At 42.5% G+C, this 20,696-nt stretch overlaps 1 protein-coding gene across 5 annotated transcripts in view; it reads left to right on the top strand.

The window, feature by feature from the left end:
• LOC138355765 (rab GTPase-activating protein 1-like) overlaps positions 1–20,696 on the top strand; it is a 65,371-nt gene that overhangs the window by 29,444 nt on the left and 15,231 nt on the right. For 4 of the 5 annotated variants that reach the window (XM_069311300.1, XM_069311329.1, XM_069311246.1 and 1 more), the window contains 2 exons: positions 9,095–9,253; positions 19,032–19,269. In XM_069311300.1, the coding sequence (XP_069167401.1) occupies positions 9,101–9,253; positions 19,032–19,269 (391 nt within the window). In that variant the 5' untranslated portion in view covers positions 9,095–9,100. Of the gene's footprint in view, positions 1–9,094; positions 9,254–18,728; positions 18,844–19,031; positions 19,270–20,696 lie in introns of all 5 variants that reach the window. The other variant, XM_069311449.1, reaches the window with a different exon arrangement.

Genomic DNA, 20,696 nt, shown 5'->3' on the forward strand with positions numbered 1-20,696 from the left:
CAGATTCTTAACTTACAATATTTATTATTTACCAATTTATGTTACTACACTGACTCTCAATTTCACAATATTGTATAAACTTTGATGAATCGCTCGTCTATGGGTCATCCAATAATGTTAGCAGACTTCTAGATGTTACCACTGCTAGGTTTAGGCTCAGCTACAAGTACCTCTGGAAGTTTGTAACATCTGATGATCTAGATTTGACTAAATGTAAACTCTGTCAGCAGAACTATTCGCATACTTTGCGTCATTATATAATGGAATGTGAAAAATAGCGGAATTTAAAGATAACAACATCAATAGTGTCCATGAAATGTGTAAGTACTTCATTCATAATGATGTGCTGCCCGAAATCTTAGCGAAGTATCCAAAATTTGCTTACTGTAGGTAATGCATACACATGACTGTAAAGCTGCCGCCCAGTTGGGTGGGTGTGGAGCACATGACTGTAAAGCTGCCGCCCAGTTGGCTGGGTGTGGAGCACATGACTGTAAAGCTGCCGCCCAGTTGGGTGGGTGTGGAGCACATGACTGTAAAGCTGCCGCCCAGTTGGGTGGGTGTGGAGTACATGACTGTAAAGCTGCCGCCCAGTTGGGTGGGTGTGGAGCACATGACTGTAAAGCTGCCGCCCAGTTGGGTGGGTGTGGAGCACATGACTGTAAAGCTGCCGCCCAGTTGGGTGGGTGTGCAGCAAGACTAGCAACTGTGTGACTCACCATAAATGTAAAGTGCCTTGTATAGTGACTGTTGTGAGCCTCTTGTTGAATCACTTGTGACACAAAAGATTACTGATGTGTGTATTTGTGTGGGTGATTAAATATGTATGTGTATGTATATATGTATACGTATGAATATGTACATGTATGCATAAGTATGTGTACATTAATAATTTTGTAACTAGCGTCAAAAGATTGTTATTTGCTTAGCTAAACGAACTAGAGGGTTCAGTTCCTGAACCGATTATGTGCCTCTGTAATCCTTTACACCACCGCCCACGGGATGTGTATTATGGGGTGCATAATAAAGAAAGAAATTGAATGGACCGAACCCCACAAATCATTTAGCTAAGCAAGTTACAATCTTGATGAGCTAGTTACAAAATTCACTATAAGTCGTCACATCATAAATGGGTTCGAGATGGACCACAAGTAGTGCATTACATAATTTATCAGTATTGTGCAGCCTGTGATCCCCGCCTGGCTGGATACTGATACCTAGGTAATTTTTATGTGTCCGGACACCGGCGATAAGGTGATATTATTTATTTAACTTAAGATATATATAATTTTAAATGTTGTCACATTAACGGCTACATCTTCCTTTCTTCTGACATATAGATTTTTAAGATTAATTAAAATATATGGAAACTAATTATACAATTTATTGGCTGGTGTGCAGGGCTTCACACTCTCAGAGCTAGCCATCAAGTAACTATCAAAACGCATATATCTTCGTTTTCACTTCAGTTATATTTATGACAAAGGATTTTAGATGTAGCCTATATTTCTACCTTTCAGATGACATAAATACTTTCGTTAATTACAATATCTAGATCAAACTAACATTGATTTTCAAAAGGTTGTATATTTTTCATCAATGGAGAGCATCAGCCAAGAAGCCTTCTTTAAAATATGAATATCTTTCCTCACCCAATAAGATCTAATCTCTGAATAAAACGCAAAAAACGACTTGATTGTAACCTATCCACCGCTGCCCATTGGATGGGGGAGAGGGGGTTATGTGTAGGATAAACAAATCAATTGTGACACTAGCCCTCCATATATGTTAGTTGCTTAAATTATAAACTGTACTTGTGGTCGGTCTCGAGCCCATTGTTGATTTGACAATGTGCATTGACTTTTGTAACTAGCTTATCAAGATTATAACTTCCTTGGCTATATGAATTGTGGGGCTCAGTCCCTGAGCCCATTATGCGCCTCTGTAACACTCCACTATCGCCCATAGGATGGGTATGGGGTGCATAATAAATGAACTAAAATAAGCTCTGCCTTTTTGATAACATATACAATTATAAGCTTTATTTGTGAATCTCAATTAATTAAGCAATATATCACAGAGCCTGTAGGGTTCGGTGAGATGAGCGAATTAAGAGACATGGGAGATTTCACATAAGTACAGTACATGGTAGTTTAAGTAGCGAACGCATGTCAACGAATAACGAGTATATATAACAACACTATTGTCCTATGAAGTCGATTTAACTTCCAAACATATATTTTTTTAATAAATGTTAAATGTTTTCTGGCTAGCTATGTTAGATTTTATTAAAAATACGTATTCTACTTGTTAACATTATAATTTAAATTTGTGATAATTTGTGCAGAAAAGTGCGACAACTGGATATGCCAACAAACACTTTCCAAACAACGATATATCTTGGATAAGTCGTTCCACAACATTGACGCTTGGACCGTCGACTTCCTTTGATGCTACTTATTTACTTATTTCATAATGAAATTATATTAGTTTGGAGTAAATATATGTTTTCTCATGTTCTGCATTCAGCACCCACATTATAGTAAATATACCATATTACTTCATTACTTAAATAATGCTAGGAGGGTTTGAGTAGCTTTGGGTCTTTAGTGGACAGAATCTCCAATAGATGGGGCGAGAGTCGCTCCCTCTCTCTCGCCCGAGCAAGAGTCGAAACTTAATTTAAAATTGATATATCTTTGTTCTCGAACATGATATATTTCATTTGGTGAAATCATAATAATGTTCATATCTCGGTCTTTCTGGAGGCATATAAGATTTTAGGCTTTATTAGCGTATCTTTGATAATTATACAATATATCGGCAAGTGAACAGTCTCCGTGGTGTAGTGGTAAGACACTCGCCTGGCGTTCCGCGAGCGCTATGTCATGGGTTCGTATCCTGGCCGGGGAGGATTTACTGGGCGCAATTCCTTAACTGTAGCCTCTGTTTAACGCAACAGTAAAATGTGTACTTGGATGAAAAAACGATTCTTCGCGGCAGGGGATCGTATTCCAGGGACCATAGGATTAAGGACTTGCCCGAAACGCTACGCGTACTAGTGGCTGTACAAGAATGTAACAACTCTTGTATATATCTCAAAAAAAAAAAAAAAAAAAGTGCGTAGGCGTCTGCACTCCATGCCCGACAAGCTACTGAGCGCTACTATAAAAACATATGTATCTTCACTTGAGTTATAAATATGTCTATTGTAATGTATTGAAAATGAAGCTCTTATTTCTATCTTGCTTAAGACATATAAAACATTTGTGTTTATTAACGAATTTACGTGAAATAAACATTGATCTGAGAGAGAGTTGCTCTGTCGTTCAGTCTGTACGGGGTGGGAGCTCCGTAATTTTTAAAATACATGTATCTTCATTAGAACTTTAAATATGTCTATGGTAAAGTGTTTAAAGTGAAGCTTATATGTCTGCCTTTCTTGAGACATATAAAACATATATGTTTATTAACGAATTCACGTGAAATAAACATTGTTCTGAGAGAGATTTGCTCGGTCGATCAATCTGTCCGGGGTTAAAGCTCGGCTATTATAAAAGTACACGTATCTTCGCTTTAAATTTAAATATGCCCATGGTAAGGTATTTAGGATGAAGCTTATATTTCTATCTTTCTTGTGACATATAAAACTCTTACGTTTATTAAGGAATCTGTGTGAAATAGGCATGGTTCTGAGATGAATGCTGCGGTTTTCGAGCTCGACGCGCGGCAATGGACGCCTTAAACATCCAGTGGGTGTTATTGGACCCTATACCCATTTTCTTTGTGGTTGGAGCCCCATACCCATTCTATGGGTGGTTGGAGCCCCATACCCATCCTGTGGGTTGTAGTGGACGCCATACTCATCCTGTGGGTGGTATATTGGACCCCATACCCTTCCTGTGGGTGGATGTGATCCCCATACTCATCCTGTGGGTGGATGTGACCCTCATACCCATCCTGTGGGTGGTATTGGACCCCTTTCCCACCTAACAGGCGGTAGGTGACAATATACCCATCCTAGCTATAGTTGGTATAGTAGACACAAAACCGTCCTGTTTGCAGTAGTTTACCCCATAGACATTCAAATGTAACATCGTTTTCTGTTAGCGTTCCTACAAAACATTCTTTAAAGATTTTTAAAGCCAAACTATGGTATATAATATTGATTGGTGAAGCACTGTTATTCTATGTAATAATTTATAGTGCTTATTATAATTTACTAAGAACAACTAATATTTCTCAAAACAAAACTACGAGCCTTCAATAGGATGTAGCTGATCTGTAATATTATAAGAGCATGGACAACAGTAGGTAAATTTCACAACCCATGTGGGACCTGAAAACTACAATTTTCCTTATAATTGAACCAATCACGAATATTCTGCTATCTATGTTGACGGACGGGTACTGTGACACTTAAATTGGTACGTGAGGAAGAGTTTGGGCCTTGGTAAAAAAAAGTAACTGGGAATATATCACATATTTACTAATTCATATTCAACATATTGTCTTTAAGCATTAAGTCATATATGTGCTGTCTTGTGTGAGAACGGGTTGAGTGTTTTGTACCAGTTTACTGTTGGTAACCAGTTCTTTCCTAATTGCTTGCCTAATTTCTGCTTCTTGTTGGTCATTTCTGGTTTTGACTTCCGAACACACTTCTTTGATAGTCTCTTTCTCTTTTACAACTTCAGCATATGTCGCTTTTATTTCTTCTTTATACTTTTCTAGTTCTTTATTCACCTCCTCTATGTGAGTTGTCAGTGAAGTTTCCAGTTGGAGATCCTTACCTAACTCTATGTTAGCCCTTAGGCTTGCTTGGAGTTGTTCACCATATGAGTCTATTTTCTTGTTTATTTCTTCAAAGTCACCACACTTCACTTTCCATGCCTCATTTTCTTTCACTAGTTCCTTGATTTGCTCCTCCTGATTTGTTACCTTGTCTGTTAATGCAGTAATAATCTTACCTTGTTGAAGCATACTCCCTTTTAGAGTGCAAAGCTCACTCCAAAGAGCTCCATTGTCCTCTTCTAATTTAAGCACTTTTTCTTCATACTTCATTTGCATGTCCTCAATTATCTCTAACCTGCCAAGAACACCTCCTTTCCTTATATCTTGTGTTGAGAATCCTTTGAAACCATCATCTGATGGTGTGTTTACATTCTCAGTGGGGGTGGTGGCGGCGGCCATCTTTGATTTTGTTCTAGACCAAAACAAACTTTTCCACTCGGCTATTTTCACTCACTTTTACTTGTTTATTGTATTTTATTTGCTTTTACTCTTCCCTGAACCTTTATGTAACCTGGGACACCACTGTAGCCCTCAACCTGTTCCCAATACTTAGGTAATTCGATATTTCCAGGAGCTTGCTGTAGTGTGACTTCTGCCTCCTCTGTGTGTGTGTGTGTGTGTGTGTGTGTGTGTGTGTGTATATTTATAATGTTGTACCTAGTAGCCAGAACGTCACACTCGGCCTACTATGCAAGGCCCGATTTGCCTAATAAGTCAAGTTTTCTTGAATTTATATATTTTTTGAATTTTTTTCTTATGAAATGATAACGCTATCCATTTCATTATGTAAGAGTTAATTTTTTGAAATTTGAGTTAAAACTAAAGTAGATATATGACCAAACCTAATCAACCCTACCTAACCTAACCTATCTTAACCTAACCTAAACTAATATAACTAAATCAATAATTTATGTTCTTAACCCTTAACATGCTCGGGGTTTAATATCCTGTCATCCCCACAGGCGCATGTCATTTTGAAAAACAAAAAAAAATATTTTTTCTTTCTAACCTGTTAATTTGTGTTTCATATATCACGGGAAAAATAATAAAAAAATCGTAAGTGGCATATATTGCCCGCTATAGGGCGGGGAAGTCTGGCAAATTATAGGCGCTGACTCAGCGTGCGTCCCAGGCGGTCTGTTGCTCGCAAGCTGTCAGGCCAGAGTTGCCACAAAGAGATAATTACCGAATTATTTCAATGTCTCTGATTGATTTTTCATACTTTTTTTGCTGTAATATTATTCAATAGTGTGTAGTTTGATATATTTATATAATAAAATGAGTGAATCGTTGGTGTACTCAAAAATATGGTGTGCATATTGTTGATTCAATTATGTTCATCAATCAGTGAACAAATACTTTGTCGGTTATTACACTATAAGCACAGGTTATATATAAGTATTTGCATGTTTTGTTCACTATAACGAACCACTAAGTAGCTATTATGAGTCAAAAAGTAATGAGGAGTGACCGCCGTGTACCAGCCAGCCACTCCCGCCCTCCCTCCAGTCATCTGACTCACCCTCATTCTCCTCCCACAATAATGTTTTTGCTATAATTCACTATATACAGACGTTATATATAAGTATCTACATGTTTTGTTCACCATAACTGTACATCTAAGCTTGTATGGTGAGTAAAGGCAGAGAGACGTAGCTACTCACACAGTCAGCTGGTGGCGGCCGCCCTCAAGGCCAGACGCACTAATATTTCTCCTACAACAATACTGTTTGTGGTGTTATTACGCTATATACACATTATATATATAAATATATACCTGTTTTATTCACCATACTTGTACAAGTAAACTGGTATGGTGCCCAAAGACCATCGTGGTCATCAGTAAACAACATGATAAGTCCTGCAGACGACGCTCCTCCCTCACCAAAATGGCGGCTCCCAACCTCCTACTCTCGCTGTTATCTCACACTATATACACGTTATATATAAGTATCTACATTTGTGTTCACCATAGCGAACCACTAAGCTGGTATGGTGAGTGCAGTCAATAAAAGGTGGCCACACACACTCAAAAGACAACGCCACCATCCTCCCTCCCACAGCATTACTCCTCCCTCCATGGCGCACAGCGCCAAATATCACCACAATCCTGCTATTATCAGAACCCTGGTCAGTTTTATCACAGTCAGGGGTCTTCTGTAATAATATCGCTACATAATAGCATGAACAAGTATATTATGGCATTTTTAGGCGATGCTGTGGTCACAAGCTGAACAGCAGTGCTGTGAGCTCATGCTGCGTGCATCAGGCTTGGTAGCTGACTCAATACTGAGGCCCCTAACACCCTGGAGTTTGGCCCACGATTTTTTTTAAAAATGGCGTCTGTTTAAAAGAGCCCTGATGAAGGTGTGGTGAACCCCGTGTATCCGCGGGCCGTTTAAATCTTGCGTAGTACTCCAAAGCATCACAAGATGCGATGCGCAATTTACTGCAAGTCGGTCAAAGCATCATATGATGCGATGCGCAATTGAAGGGTTAAAGATAACAGGAATTACATTTCATTATTTGAATTAATGCTATGATTTTCTTAATTAAATTTAATGGAAATAACACAGCAACAGAAGACACATCTTCTTTGTGTATATACAATTAAATTTGTGTAATATTATGTATGACTAGGTGGGGAGATTTACCACTGGAGTGCTGGAAAAAACTATTTTCTCCTATACAATGGGGCCTCGACTTACGATGCTAATTCGTTCCCAGAGACGGATCGTAAGTCGAAATATCGTAAGTCGATGCGATTTTTCCCATAAGAAATAAAGGGATTTGAATTAATCCGTTCCCCACCCTCCAAAATATTAACATACAAATACATTTTATACTGAATACAATGATTTTTCTAACTACAATACAGTACCTAAGTTTATCTTACCTTTATGGAGGGCTCTTGATGGCATATGGAAGATGGTGATGAGGAGAGTTGTTATTGTTTGGAAGGGGAGTCCCCTTCCATTATCACATCAGGCAGTGATGTTTTCTCTGGGGTACTCTCTCTCCTCTGTTTTGCCTGAATACCACTAGGACCTGGTTGTGTTTCAGTGCTTGTTTGTCTCACTACAAATTTCTCAAGAGACATTTGTTTTTCCCTTCGTTTTAACATTTGTCTGTAATGATGCATCACTTTAACACCCATAATGTCCTTTTTCTTAGGCAGTATGGTAGATATCGTTGACTGAGATTTGTTGTACTGCCTAGCCAGTCCAACAACCAGCACACCATCTTCATATTTACGAATGATCTCTTGTTTCTGTTCTATGGTCATCCTTACATGGGATGTCATATGTTGAGCCTTACCACTGACTTTCCTGTGACTCATGGCATGATATATAATAATTACTTTAATGTTCAAAATGCAAAAAATCACCACAAAAGCAGAATTTCTTATAGGCGCGATCATCACTAAGTGGGCAGCTGTAGTAAACTGAGGCAGGTCGGCCACGTGACCGGGAATCACATGCTCGGTTGACCTGAACGTGTACAAACAAATATCGTAAGTCGATGACACCATCGAATGTCGAGTCACATTTTTCGATGAAATTTACATCGTAACTCGAAATTATCGTAAGTAGGGGCAATCGTAAGTCGAGGTGCCACTGTATTGCTAAAATGCAGTCTGTAATCATGGGAAACTAAAATAAAATATTTTATGTGACATACTTAAGCCGTGATGGAGCTGAGAAGTTGAGCAATTTATGGGCTCTTATTGAGCAGGTGCCTGGAGGCGCCCTCACCCCAGCTACCCCATGGGGCAGCAGTTGCCGTGAATATAATTGTTCATAATTATTTAAATGGTTTTCATTGTTTTTCTCTGTTTTTTTTGCAGTAATATTATAATTAAAGTATTTTGCAGAAATACTGTAATTATGGAAATGTTTATTCTCGGCAATGCCACCCCACGGGGTCGCTGTCTTCGGGCAAGTGTCTTCAAGCACCTAATCACTCGTTGCTCATAATTTTCTCACGTTCTTTGGTTCATCATGGCTAAAGTATGTTACATACAATATTTTTCTTTTAGTTTCCCGTGATCAGAGAACACATTTTAACAATGTAAGAAGATAAAATAATTTTTTTTAAATAATTTTTTTCTGCCGCATCATGGGGGGGGGGGAAGAGTGTTATATTATAATGCGCTGTGGTGTAATGGTTAAGGAGCTATGCGCAGTGCAGGGGTTAAGCAAATTTAATTGTGGTAAACCAGGATACTGTAATTTATACCGGTGTATGTTTTCAAAAATACAGCACTGGGATATTAAATATAAGAACATTCTTCTCCCAGGGAAGTATGGAAGAGTGTTCCAGCCTGAGGTCAAGTGATTCTGCAGGTACCAGCGAAGAATATGAAATTGTGGAAAGTCTGGCAGCCCACGATTCAGAGCCCCAACTGAACATTGCGAACAACGGCAATATGGAGGACCTTCAGCATGAACTCATAGAGGTGCCTGCCTAGTGATTCCATCTGTATGCTAATTCCTATTTAACGAAGGCATATTATTCTAGTGCTCTGTTATATTTGTGTTGATTATATATATTCTTGTCATAATTTTTTATATTTTTGTCATAATTTTTTAATTTAAAACCATCGACGCTTAATTGAGGACTCTACAAATTGTGTTATAATTTGCAGTACTGTACCAAAATTGTTTTGCACCACAGGTATATTTTTATTAACTTCTTACATAAATAACCTTACAAATAAGGTTCAATAAAACAATTTAATAACACACCAAACTGGATTTATTATATTGTACATCCATATGGCCATTCATGGAAATGCAAGTACCATGTGTAGATAAACCTTACTGTTTCTGTATAACTGCTTTATTATGTACTAGGCTACAGTGATAATTACAGTACAGTACAGTACATTAAATAGATTTGGTGGCTTAGCATCACTACTACTAAAGAGTGAAATGAGGCTTTGAGTTTACAAATATGCTTCTGGGCATGGCACTTTGTTGCTCCTATTGGTAAGGTCCTCTTTTTCTGGGGAAGCCCCTTTGGTCTTCCTAAAGCTACACACCAAGATGGTTACAATCTTCTGAGTCACATCAGCTGTAAAGGTCTAGAGGCCTAACAGGGACTGGAGCCAGAACTTGAGTCCCCTCACAAAGGCATAGGGAGTGGTGACATTTATTTTTGTCACCACGCCGAAGAAAGCAACTAGAAGTCAAAACTAACTACTGCTGGATTTAAGAGACCAAAGACCTAAAACTTGCTGAAAGAACCACCCCAACTATGTAAACAAACGATCGAATTCTCTTGGAACTAGCGCGAGCTCGTTCGCCCCACCTACCTTACTTACCTTGTGGAGAGCTTACCACAAGCCGAGACCTAAGCTCCCTGTTCCAGAGGGTTTTCTGTTACAGGGTGCGAGGTTTTCGTTTCCCCGTCCATGTATGAGTTTTGATTGTTGTAGTCTCTCTTGTTTTCAGGTCTTCTTTTCCTTCTTGGATATGTTATGAGGTTCCAATGTCTTTGTGGCTGGCAGACAACCCTCTGTTTTTGCCTCGAGCTTGGCGCAGTTTCTGTCAGTCCTGCTCGATTGAGTGGCATGTGGCTTCTTCCATGTGATAGGTGTTTTTTTTTTTGGGGGGGGGGGGGGAGAGAGGGGGAGCACTTTTTTGTGCTTTTCATAGTCTGCCCATTTGCTCCTGGTTTCCCTTGGTATGTTGGGCTCTTGCAGCTCTCTGCTCAAGTTCCACTGATGTTGGCAATGCTGATTTGGAAGACCTTTGTGCCCGTTTGCATTTGGGCACTGTCATGCAGTTCTTGAGGCTTCTGTAGCTGCATTTGGATTGGCTCATAGGAAACATTGGGATGCTCAGTGGTGTTCCTCTTGCTGGGGTCTTGGCCTCTGCTGTGGTGTTGTCGGCAGTGATCTTGAAGCTTGGCCACAGACTCCCTTTTCTCTGGGAGGCTGTGGTCACTGTTTTTTGCCTCCCAACTCACATATCGACAGGCCATGCTGGCTCCTTCCTTGGACTCAGCATGGACCCTAGCTCTCATTTCTGCCTCTTCTTTTTTCTATTGTTGTTCTGGAGGGAGTTGTGGTGCAGTGCTTCTAGTTTCTGGGTACTGCATTTTAGGTGGTGTTGGTTTTCTTGTGTGTGTGAGGTTGTCCTCATGTTCTGAGGTGGTTTTGGTGGGCTTCTGCAGTGCCTGCTATTAGTTGAGGTAGGAAGATGTTGCCAGGTGGGCTCTTGCATTTTCTTCAGCTGGGTTTTCTTCACCTGGTCGGTGCCATAGTTCGAACCGAACTATGTTCTGTAGTTCGGTTCGTGAGGTTCGCATTGGCCTTCTTGCGGGTGATCCCTTGGCAGGGCAAGGCAAGGCAGTTTTAAAATTGAACTAAAGCTTCAAGAATCATACAAAATCCAAGAGAGACAAAGAGAGCAAAAGGCCATCTGTTGAATAGAGAGAAATCTGAAATATTTTTTCACCTATGCAAAAATCAAGATAAAAAAATACATCTAATATTGGGCCCCTGCAAAAGGATATGAAACTTTCACAGATGACAACAAAGAAATGAGCAAAATACTGAGGAATCGGTACAACTCTATTTTCAGCGAGCCACTAAACTTGCCGATCATTGATAAGCCAAATGAATTTTTTATGGATGTGATACCAACATCAAATCATACATCACCCTATCCCTATTGGATTTTGAAGAAGCCATAGACAGTATGCATATGCATTCTGGACCAGGTCCCAATTCTTGGAACTCCATATTCATCAAAAACTGTAAAAAACCACTGTCGCAGGCCCTTCACATTCTTTTTAGACAAAGCCTAGATACTGGCATTATCCCTGACATACTAAAAACAGTAGAGATAACACCACTCCGTAAAGGAGGAAATACTGCAGAGTAAAAAAAATTACTCATTGATAGCACAAACATCACACATCATAAAAATCTTTGAAAGAGTCCTAAGAAGTAAGATCACAAAATACTGTACATGAAATCCCAGCATCTCCATAATCCTGGACAACATGGTTTCAGAACAAGGCACTCTTGCCTATCACAATTTCTGAACCACTATGACATGGCCTTACATGCCATGGAAGACGAGCAAAACACTGATGTAATTTACACAGATTTTGTAAAAGCTTACAACAAATGTGACCATGGTGTTATTGCACACAAAATGCGTTCAGAAGGAATTACCGGAAAAATTGGCAGATGGATCTACAATTTTCTGAATAACAGAGCCCAATGTGTAATAATCAGCAAAATAAAATCCGGACCATCAACCTTGAAGAGCTTAGTCCCCCAGGGCACTGTGCTTGCTCCAATACTTTTTCTCGTCCTCGTATCAGACAAACAAAGAACAAACTATAGTACAGTACTGTATCATCCTTTGCAGATGACACTAGAATTTTTGTGAGAGTAGACAACATCGAGAGCACAGCAAACCTCCAATCAGATGTAAATCAGGTCTTTCTATGGGCTACAGAAAATAATAGGGTATTTAATGAAGATAAGTTCCAGCTCCTGCACTACAGAAAAAATGAAAATATAAAAGCAGATAACATGTACAAAATGCAGTCAAATAATAACATTGAACAAAAAAACAATGTTAAGGATTTGGGTGTAATCATGTCAGAAGACCTACCTTTATAGAACACAATACTGTAAAGTAGCCATTATAACTGCAAGAAAAATGACAGGTTGGATAACAAGAATTTTCAAAGTAGAGATGCTATATCAATGATGATTCTTTTCAAGATGCTAGTGCTCTCTTGAGTGCAATACTGCTGCACAATGACAGCCCCTTTCAAAGCTGGAGCAATTGCTGACTTGGAGAGCATGCAAAGATCTTTTACTGCTAGAATCCACTCACTAAAACATTTAAACTATTAGGACTGACTAAAATTTCTAAATCTGTATTCTCTTAAGCGCAGGCGGGAGAGATACATAATTGGCGGCGAGGCTTCCCCGTCTGACCGCCAGGGCGGTGCTGCAGTTTGTTTACATGTGCCTGGGAGTGTGCGCTCGCATTTTGGGGTGTTTTTTCTCCTCCGTTGGAGGTTTCTCCATTGCAGTTTCTCTGTTTTATTCTTTCATCTGGAGCATTGTGCCCTTATTCTGTTCCTCTGGGAATGCTTGGGTGTTGGTTTTTTACCTGGTTTTGTGTTTTCTTTCTGTGTTTGGGTTTGGACCCAGTGTCCCTGGCTGTTTGCTCTGCTTGCTCCCATGCCTTTTGTCCTAGATTTTTGGTCCGTTTCTGGCCATTTAACAGGGGGTTCAGTCTGGGTGATGTGTTTTGCCCTTCCTTTCTGTGGTGCGTTTCCGTCAACAAATGTGGGTGTTTGAGCTTCCCCCGGGTTTGATTCCGGGCTCCTTTGGGCTCTTTGGTTTTGTTCCGGAGGTTTTCTTCCTCTCGGATCCCCTGTGGGGGTTCTGGAGGCCCTTGGTTACCTCCTGTGTGCCCTGGTCTTTCCTCTTCTGGGCTTCTAGGATCTTCCTGGTTTGCAGACTGCCTCTTCTTGGGTCTTGGCACATGTTTTGTGGTTGTGCCAGGGCTTCGGCTTTTGTCGTCGAGGTGGGTGTTTGGTGCAGCTTTTGTGCTGGTTCCTCCTCCGGTGCCTTCTTCGTCTGGCTGGCGTGGTGCTCGCTCTGCTCGCCTGTTGGCTTCTTGCATTTCTTTTCTTTTTGTTATTTTCTTTGCAAATTATTGTTGGGGCGATTGGGGGGGCAGGGGGGGGGCGGATGGCTTGCTCTGTATGCTTGCACCTGGTCCCACGATGCCTGGTCCTGCTCCTCTAGCCTCTGGTGGTGTTGGGTGGCTCCTCCTCCTTCGGGGGATTCCGGGCTGGCGGGGCAGGTTTCTTCCCCTGTGTTTTGTCGGGTCATCTTGGAGTGGGTGCGCTTGGGTGTGGTTGCATCGACTCAGTTCCTCAGGTGGGTTCCTGCCTGTTTCCAGGGCCAAAACGGGACTGTGCAGTTCATTCTGGACTTGTCCTGTCTGAACCCTGGATTCCTTGTCCCTCGTTTTGGATGTCTCAGGTCCGGCTTCTTTTGGAGCCGGGTGCCTGGATGGTGTCCCTGGACCTCAAGGACGCATTTTGGCAGGTTCCTGTTCATCCAGAGTTTAGAGACTGGTTAGATTTTGTGATGGGGCATTTAGCTTACCACTTTTGTTGCCTTTCTTTTGGCTTGAATATGGCACCTCACATTTTTACGCATCTTATGCGGGTCGTGGTGATCCGTCTGCGTCTACTTGCGGTTCGGGTTCTGGCCTACCTCAACGACTGGCTGGTGTGGGCTCCCAGTCGGTCTGCTTGTCTGCTTGCCAGGGGTGTGGTTCTTTCCCAGCTCGCCGGGTTCGTGTTCCTGGTGAACTGGCAGACGTCTCAACTGGTTCCGACCTGGCTGGGTCTTGTTTGGAACTCTCGGACAGCTTCCATGTCTCTCCCTCGAGAGGCGTTGCTGTAGCTGCAGTCCCACCTCCAGCTGTTTCTGGAGGTGTCCCAGGTCCCTCAGTGGTTGCTCGAGCAGTTGTGCGGGAATCTGGACTTCGCTGTGCTGGTCTGCCTGCTGGATTGCGTTTGGCTTCAGCGTCTGTTCTGGTTCCTTCGTGGATGGCCCTTCTGTCTCTCTCGCGATCGCTAGGTTCGTCCTCCAGGGGTCTTGTGTTGGTTGCTGTGTCGCTGGTTTCCTCTTCGGGTTTTTTGAGGTTCAGTGCCTTGGCTCCTACCCAAGCCCTCTCGATGTGTTCATGGATGCGTTGTGTCTCAGCCGGGATTTTGTGACCAGTGCTCACCAGGCCAGCCAGGGGCAGTGGGGTCGGTCCTTCCATTGGGCTCACAACACAGTGTGAGAGTTCGCGGCAGATTGGCTGTCGCTTCGGTGCATTCGGGTCGCTCGGGGTTCGACTATTCGGGTCCAACTGTTCTCCGGTGGTTCATTGCCTGAACAACGGGGCATTTTCATCGGTTCTTACCTCTTTGGGGCTGATTGCTTTGAGTGGCTCGTCTGCTTGCTTCTCTGGGTTTGGCTCTCCTTGAGGTTCATATCCAAGGAGTGTCCAACGTCCTGGCGGACGGCCTGTCCCCTTTCATTCCCCTGTCCCCGGAATGGTTGGTTGATGCCGACTCCTTCAGTTGGCTCTGCCAGAAATACAGACTCCCAGAAGTGGACCTCGTCGCATCGGCGTGGTCTCGGAGTCTCCTGATATATGTAGCGCCCTTCCCTGACTGGGAGGCCTTCATGGTGGACGCCTTTTGGCTGGACTGGTGAAGGTGGGGTTACCTGTACCCCTTCCCCTTTGGTGTTACCAACTGGTCTGACGGTTGGTCAGACCGGGGGTGCATCATGGCTTGTGTCCAGTTGCGGCTCTTTGCTATTACCTGCACGCTTTGGCTTCTGTGGCTGGGGATGTGCTTTGGGTTGATCCAGTTTCCCTCATTCCCTGTTCCAAGGTTCGGGTCTTCCAAGTTGTCCGCAGGGTTATTAAGTACAGCCAGCCTGTGGTCTATCCTTGTGAGGTTAGGAAGTTTACTGCTTTGACTGCTGTGTTTGGCATCATGTCTTGGGCTGATATACGAGCGCGGTGATTTTCGAAGTTGAACAAGGTTCTTGGTTAACGTTCCGGGGCCTGGGCGTTCTTGTGTTGCTTTGGGGTCGCAGGTTGCAGCCTGTTGTCTCGACTTCGCGTTGAGGAGTGTGTGGTGGCCACCTCCCGGGTAAGTCTATCTTTTCCTTATCTTTGGTTATGTATCTCCAGGGAGCCGAAGGGGCTCCCCACAGAAAACCAGCGTTGAATGTAATGAAATGTCATTTTCTGGGTGAACCCCGGAGGCTTCCAGGCACCCTTCCTCCCTTTGGTTGGTTGTTTCGTTTAGCTTTTGATGCTTAGCCTCTGAACTGACATTGGGTAGCCGGTGGGTGGGTCCGGGGCTTTCCCCTCCACCTCCCAGGGCGGGAGGGTGCTTCGCGGACGAGCGACACAACAGCGTGGTATGATGTTTGCTTGTTTCATTGGGAATGGACGGAGTTCTACCTTTCTATTCGGCATTTGTTTGCATTTTTCTTACCTTGTGGGGTCTGTTTTTGTTATGCCTACCTCTCTGGGTGCCTAACCCCAGTCAATGGTAGATAAGGTAAACCACCAATCACAGGGAAGGTTTTTCAGGGCCATTGCTCACTGCCCCTGGGAGGGGGGCTAGGTTCTTGCTTGTGGTTCCCGGTAAGCAGAACTCCATTAACTAAAGCCATGGTCTAATGTATCACATATTAGCCCGATAGCTCCAGGAAACCATTGGGGTTCCCCAAAAAAATGGTGTTTCGTTACATTCAAAGCTGGTTTTCTGCATTTGCCTTTATAGATAATGAGTTTCATCATGTCAGCACCTTTCAGATCACTGGGGTCTAGATTTCCAGGTTGGTTTTGAGCATCGCTTGACTAGCTTCCTTTGGTTTGTGGGATGTCTTTTTGGAATGTTCCCCTCCAAACCTAGCAGCTGGGTTTGGTTTGTGGCATCTCTCGTACCACTTTTGGGCTCTCTCATTTTTGTCTTTCCCTTGCGCACAGATCTTCTGCAGATAAACTACTGGGTCCTTTGACATCTTTTTCTTCAGGGATGTGTTTTTAACTGAGCAACTGGCTAATTTTATCCCTCGGTAGTCTAGTCTGTCTGATGGCCAGAAATCTGATTCTTTTCCAGTTGATTTATTTTTGCATTTTGGTAACTGGCAGTCACCCCAGTTGGTGCCTTCTCAAGGTCAGGCTGGCCATGACCTGGTCTAGGCTGCCAGACTGGCCTCCGTTTCCCTCCTTTGGTTGACTTTGTTGCGGGTGCACTTTTGAAATACGGCCGGTGCCCATCTGAGACTTGTGCTCCTTCTGGATGACCAGGCCTTTGTGTGTGGAGTTTATTCATTGGACCACAGTTGGCAGAGGGGTGCTTTTCTAATTTCTCCAGTTGTTGTTCTTGTGCCATTACAATATTTCACATTTAGAAAGTAAGAAATATTTAGGGGTTCCTCATGCATTAAATTTAGAACTTTTGTATATTAATGCATAGTACAGTAATCATAGATTCTGCAACACACAAGTTTTTTTATGCTAACCCTGGAGTAGCTAAAAATTACAGCTGATTGTAGAATAAGATATGCTAACTTAAAAGCTCCAAAACTTGGAGAGAGTGACTTCTTACTGAAGACCATGCTAGAAAAAGTTGTCAACCTTTCCCTCAATGACTGTTAGTGAAAACAAGCCACTCTTTCAGTTGGGTCCGGCGGCCTTGGCATCCGCATTGCCACCCAAGTTGCTGTCCCAGCCTTCCTGTAATCCTCCTCGCCATCAGATGACCTAGTCAAGGAAATTATTACCAGACAACCTGGGTGACTTGACAGGGATACACAACCCCCACTACATGGAATGCAATACAAAAGAGAGTACTCTGGCAGACCCAGCACTCAGACCAACCTTGCTGAAAGCCAAGAAACAATCCAGCGGGAGCAGCCCCACTGTAGATAAAGAAGCCACAGCTTTGCCAGAGGCAGCAACAACCTTCAGTGATCGTGCACGCCTCACAGCTGTTTGGGCTCCCCATGCAGGGGACTTCCTTTTAGCAGTCCCTTTGTCTGCGACAGGCACATGTCTTGATCTGCTGTAGCTCCGTATTGCAGTTGCCTTCCATCTTGCTACCCCAATCCACACTGTATATAGGTGTATTTGTGGCGAGGCAGATGCAGACAAATATGGATCACATGGCCTGAACTGTGGAAAATCAGGCGGTTGGCACTCATGATACAACGAACTAAAATTACATCATTAAGAGAAGCCTTGGCTCTGCCCAGTGTCCAGCAGAGAGAGAGCCTTGCAAGTTATTGAGCTATAACTGTTAGCTTTGCTGGTTGACCAGATAGAATCACATTGCGCCCATGAAAAAATGGCAGACAGTTAGTGTGGAACTGTACTTGTGTATCCATCTTGGCAGTCATGTACGTCAAATTCTGTCGGCTAATCAGGGGCCACAGCCACACAGAGAAAGAGAGAAATCAATCAAGTACAGGGAAAGATCACTCATACAATGTCATTATAATAGGATCTGAGACCCCTTGGTCCATGGGAAGAGAGTGCAAGGAGCTTTCTTAAGGATCTTGCTTGCTTCCAGGCTCATCAAAACAACAAGAGACCCCTAGAGTGGTGAGCTTTCTCTTCCAGCGCCTCAGTGTAGCATTCCAGAGGGAGAATTCTACATTGCCCACTGCTTCCTTGGTTCCTGCCTGGTGTCAGAGGAATTCAAAGAAATCTACAGCCTCTAGGAAACAAACTTCCCTTTATTTTCTCTTAATATCCACACTTTGTAACCAAGCTATGTAATTGTGTAACCTTGTATAATATAGTGTACAACAATAATAATAATAAGGAAAAAGGGTGGTAGGTTAAGTGAATACTCTCTGTATTTAGAGTCAAACGGAAAATTTTTCTCTGCTTTGTATTCCCTTCTCCAAGGCTGTAGGAACTTTCAATTACACCAGTGGTGGTACCCATTTGTATAACTTAAAATATTATTGCTAATAATCAATAATACAACATGTTATAAAAAGGTTGAGTATGGGCAGCCTTAGGGGTTACTACTCAATGAAGTTAAAAATCGAAGACTGTTACTGCTGTCGTGTGTGACGTTGCTACATAGCCTCCCCGGCTTGGTGCCTTCTTTAAATAATTACTTACTGCTGTTGTGACTTTGTCTCTTGCTTTTTTTTCACACTTCCTGCTAAAGATTGCCACTTCTTGCACTCTTTTTAACTGTTTTAATTTTGTTATGTTCTTTAATTTTTATAGGTCACCATTTTTACTATACTGTATATACTTCTGCACTTCTCTAATACTACTATACCCTTGTGTATGCCTGCTAAGACAGCCCTCATTCTCTTCTCTTATTCTTATTACTTCCAGTGCAAGCAGGTGGCAACTGCTTCACTTTTATAAAAGCTAACTCAGCAAGCAGAATTCTCCCCCAACTGTTTCAACGATTGGTGTTGGATCATCGACAGTTGACGGTGTGGAGATGGTCAGTAATCACAGTGTTTAGGGGAAATATTTTACCTGCCACTCTGATATGAATCGGGGGAAGAGGTATACACAGTATTTAAAAAAAAACGCAAGTAAAGTGATACCTGTACATATATTTATAACCTTAGCCTAACGTCATTCTTTGTTTTGGATTTAGTTTTTTCTACAATCTTTGTATTTTTGCAGGTAATGAGAGAAAAGAGCTCGGAAAGCTCCTCTCCTAATAGCATGGACTCCAGCACAAAATCCTGTACAAAGAAGGATGAGGAATCCTCATGCTTCTCCATGCAAATCTTGGAAACTCAGGTTTCCCAGATCTCAACTCTGAGTGAGGATGCTTGCAGTAGTCAAGATGGTAGGATGGATGACAGGAATCTTGGAGAAAATAATCCAAGTTTCTCCCAGGTGGCTTCAGATGATGATAGTGAGCTTTTTTTGTTGGACAATTTTTGTTATACATCTAGATATAGAATTTCATAGACAAATAGAACTAGTAAAGATATAATTTCACAAATATCGCAATTGCTTACAAGTTTGCTAATTAGAAATTCCAAATGCCTTTAATATGCAGTAATTACAGTGGAGCATCATTTAATTGAATGAGTTGAGGACAAGCAGTTTTGGATTAATAAATATATGTATATTTTTATAAACATGAACCCTGGTAAAATTTCAGAATGACATGTTTTACATGGCTGACATGCTATACCCTTATTATTTATGATCTTTCATTTGCCCAATATACTTTTGGTGTGTTATTTATTAGGATTTTTATGCAAAATTATAATACATAAATGCTAAAAGTAAATACCGTATTGCAGAGCTTCTTGGGTCATCTAATTTGTTGGGTCATCTAATTGGGTGTTCAGTGTTAGGTCTAAATCAATGACTGGTTGGTTTGGGCTCCCAGCCAGTCCGCGTGTCTGTTAGCCAAAGATCTGTTTTTTTTCTCGCTCGCCAGATTCATGTTCCAGGTGCTTTGGAAAAAGTCCCAGTTGGTTGCAGATCTGATTCGGACCTGGTTGGGTCTTGTTTGGGACTCCCGGCTGGTGTCACTGTCCCTGCCTCAATGAGCCTTGTCCCAGTTACAGTACCGCTGGCTGTTGGTGTTGAGCTGACCTTGGGTGACTCAGCGATTGCTTATGCGGCTGGGTGGAAGCCTCCCTTTTACCCTACTGTTTCGCCCCATGGGCAGAGTATGCCTTGGAGGTTTTCTTGGTTCTTCTGGGGATCTCCCTTTGGTGTTCTCATGACCACTGGGTCCAGACTCTGCTTGCCCTTAGTCGTCTACTGCATCGCCTTTCCTTTTTGGGCTTTTCAGGGTTTGGTGCCCTGGCACTTCTCCACCGGCATTCGATGGTTCATTGTTGCCTTGACTCTTGGCTGGGGTTGTGTGGCCTGCGATCATCAGGCTGGTTGGTGATATTGGTTTCCCATTTCATAAGGTGCACAGCACTCTGTGGGTGTTTGTGGTCATGTGGCATGTGCTGCCGAGGATTTAGATTCCTTGGGAGGCTTCAGTGCTCAGCTCTATTTGTACTGTTCCTGTATGCTTCCTTGTCTGCATCGGGGGGTTCCCTTTAATCCCTCTCTGGAGCTGGACACTGTGGATGGCACTTCTGTTGGGTTTCTGGGGTTTGGCTCTCTATGCCATTCATGTCCTGGGAGTTTCCAGCATCCTGGCCAGTAGTCTGTCCTGGTTTCATCCCATCTCCAGGGAGTGGACTGTTGATGCCACTTTCTCTGGCAGTGCGAGACGTTTGGGTGCCCAGATGTGGATCTGTGTGTTGATTAGTCCAGCATCATCCCCTTGCATAAGGGGGCATATTACGGGTTTCGTAAAAAATTTTC

Source organism: Procambarus clarkii, chromosome 1, assembly GCF_040958095.1.
Source record: "Procambarus clarkii isolate CNS0578487 chromosome 1, FALCON_Pclarkii_2.0, whole genome shotgun sequence".
Classification (NCBI taxonomy): Eukaryota; Metazoa; Arthropoda; class Malacostraca; order Decapoda; family Cambaridae; genus Procambarus; species Procambarus clarkii.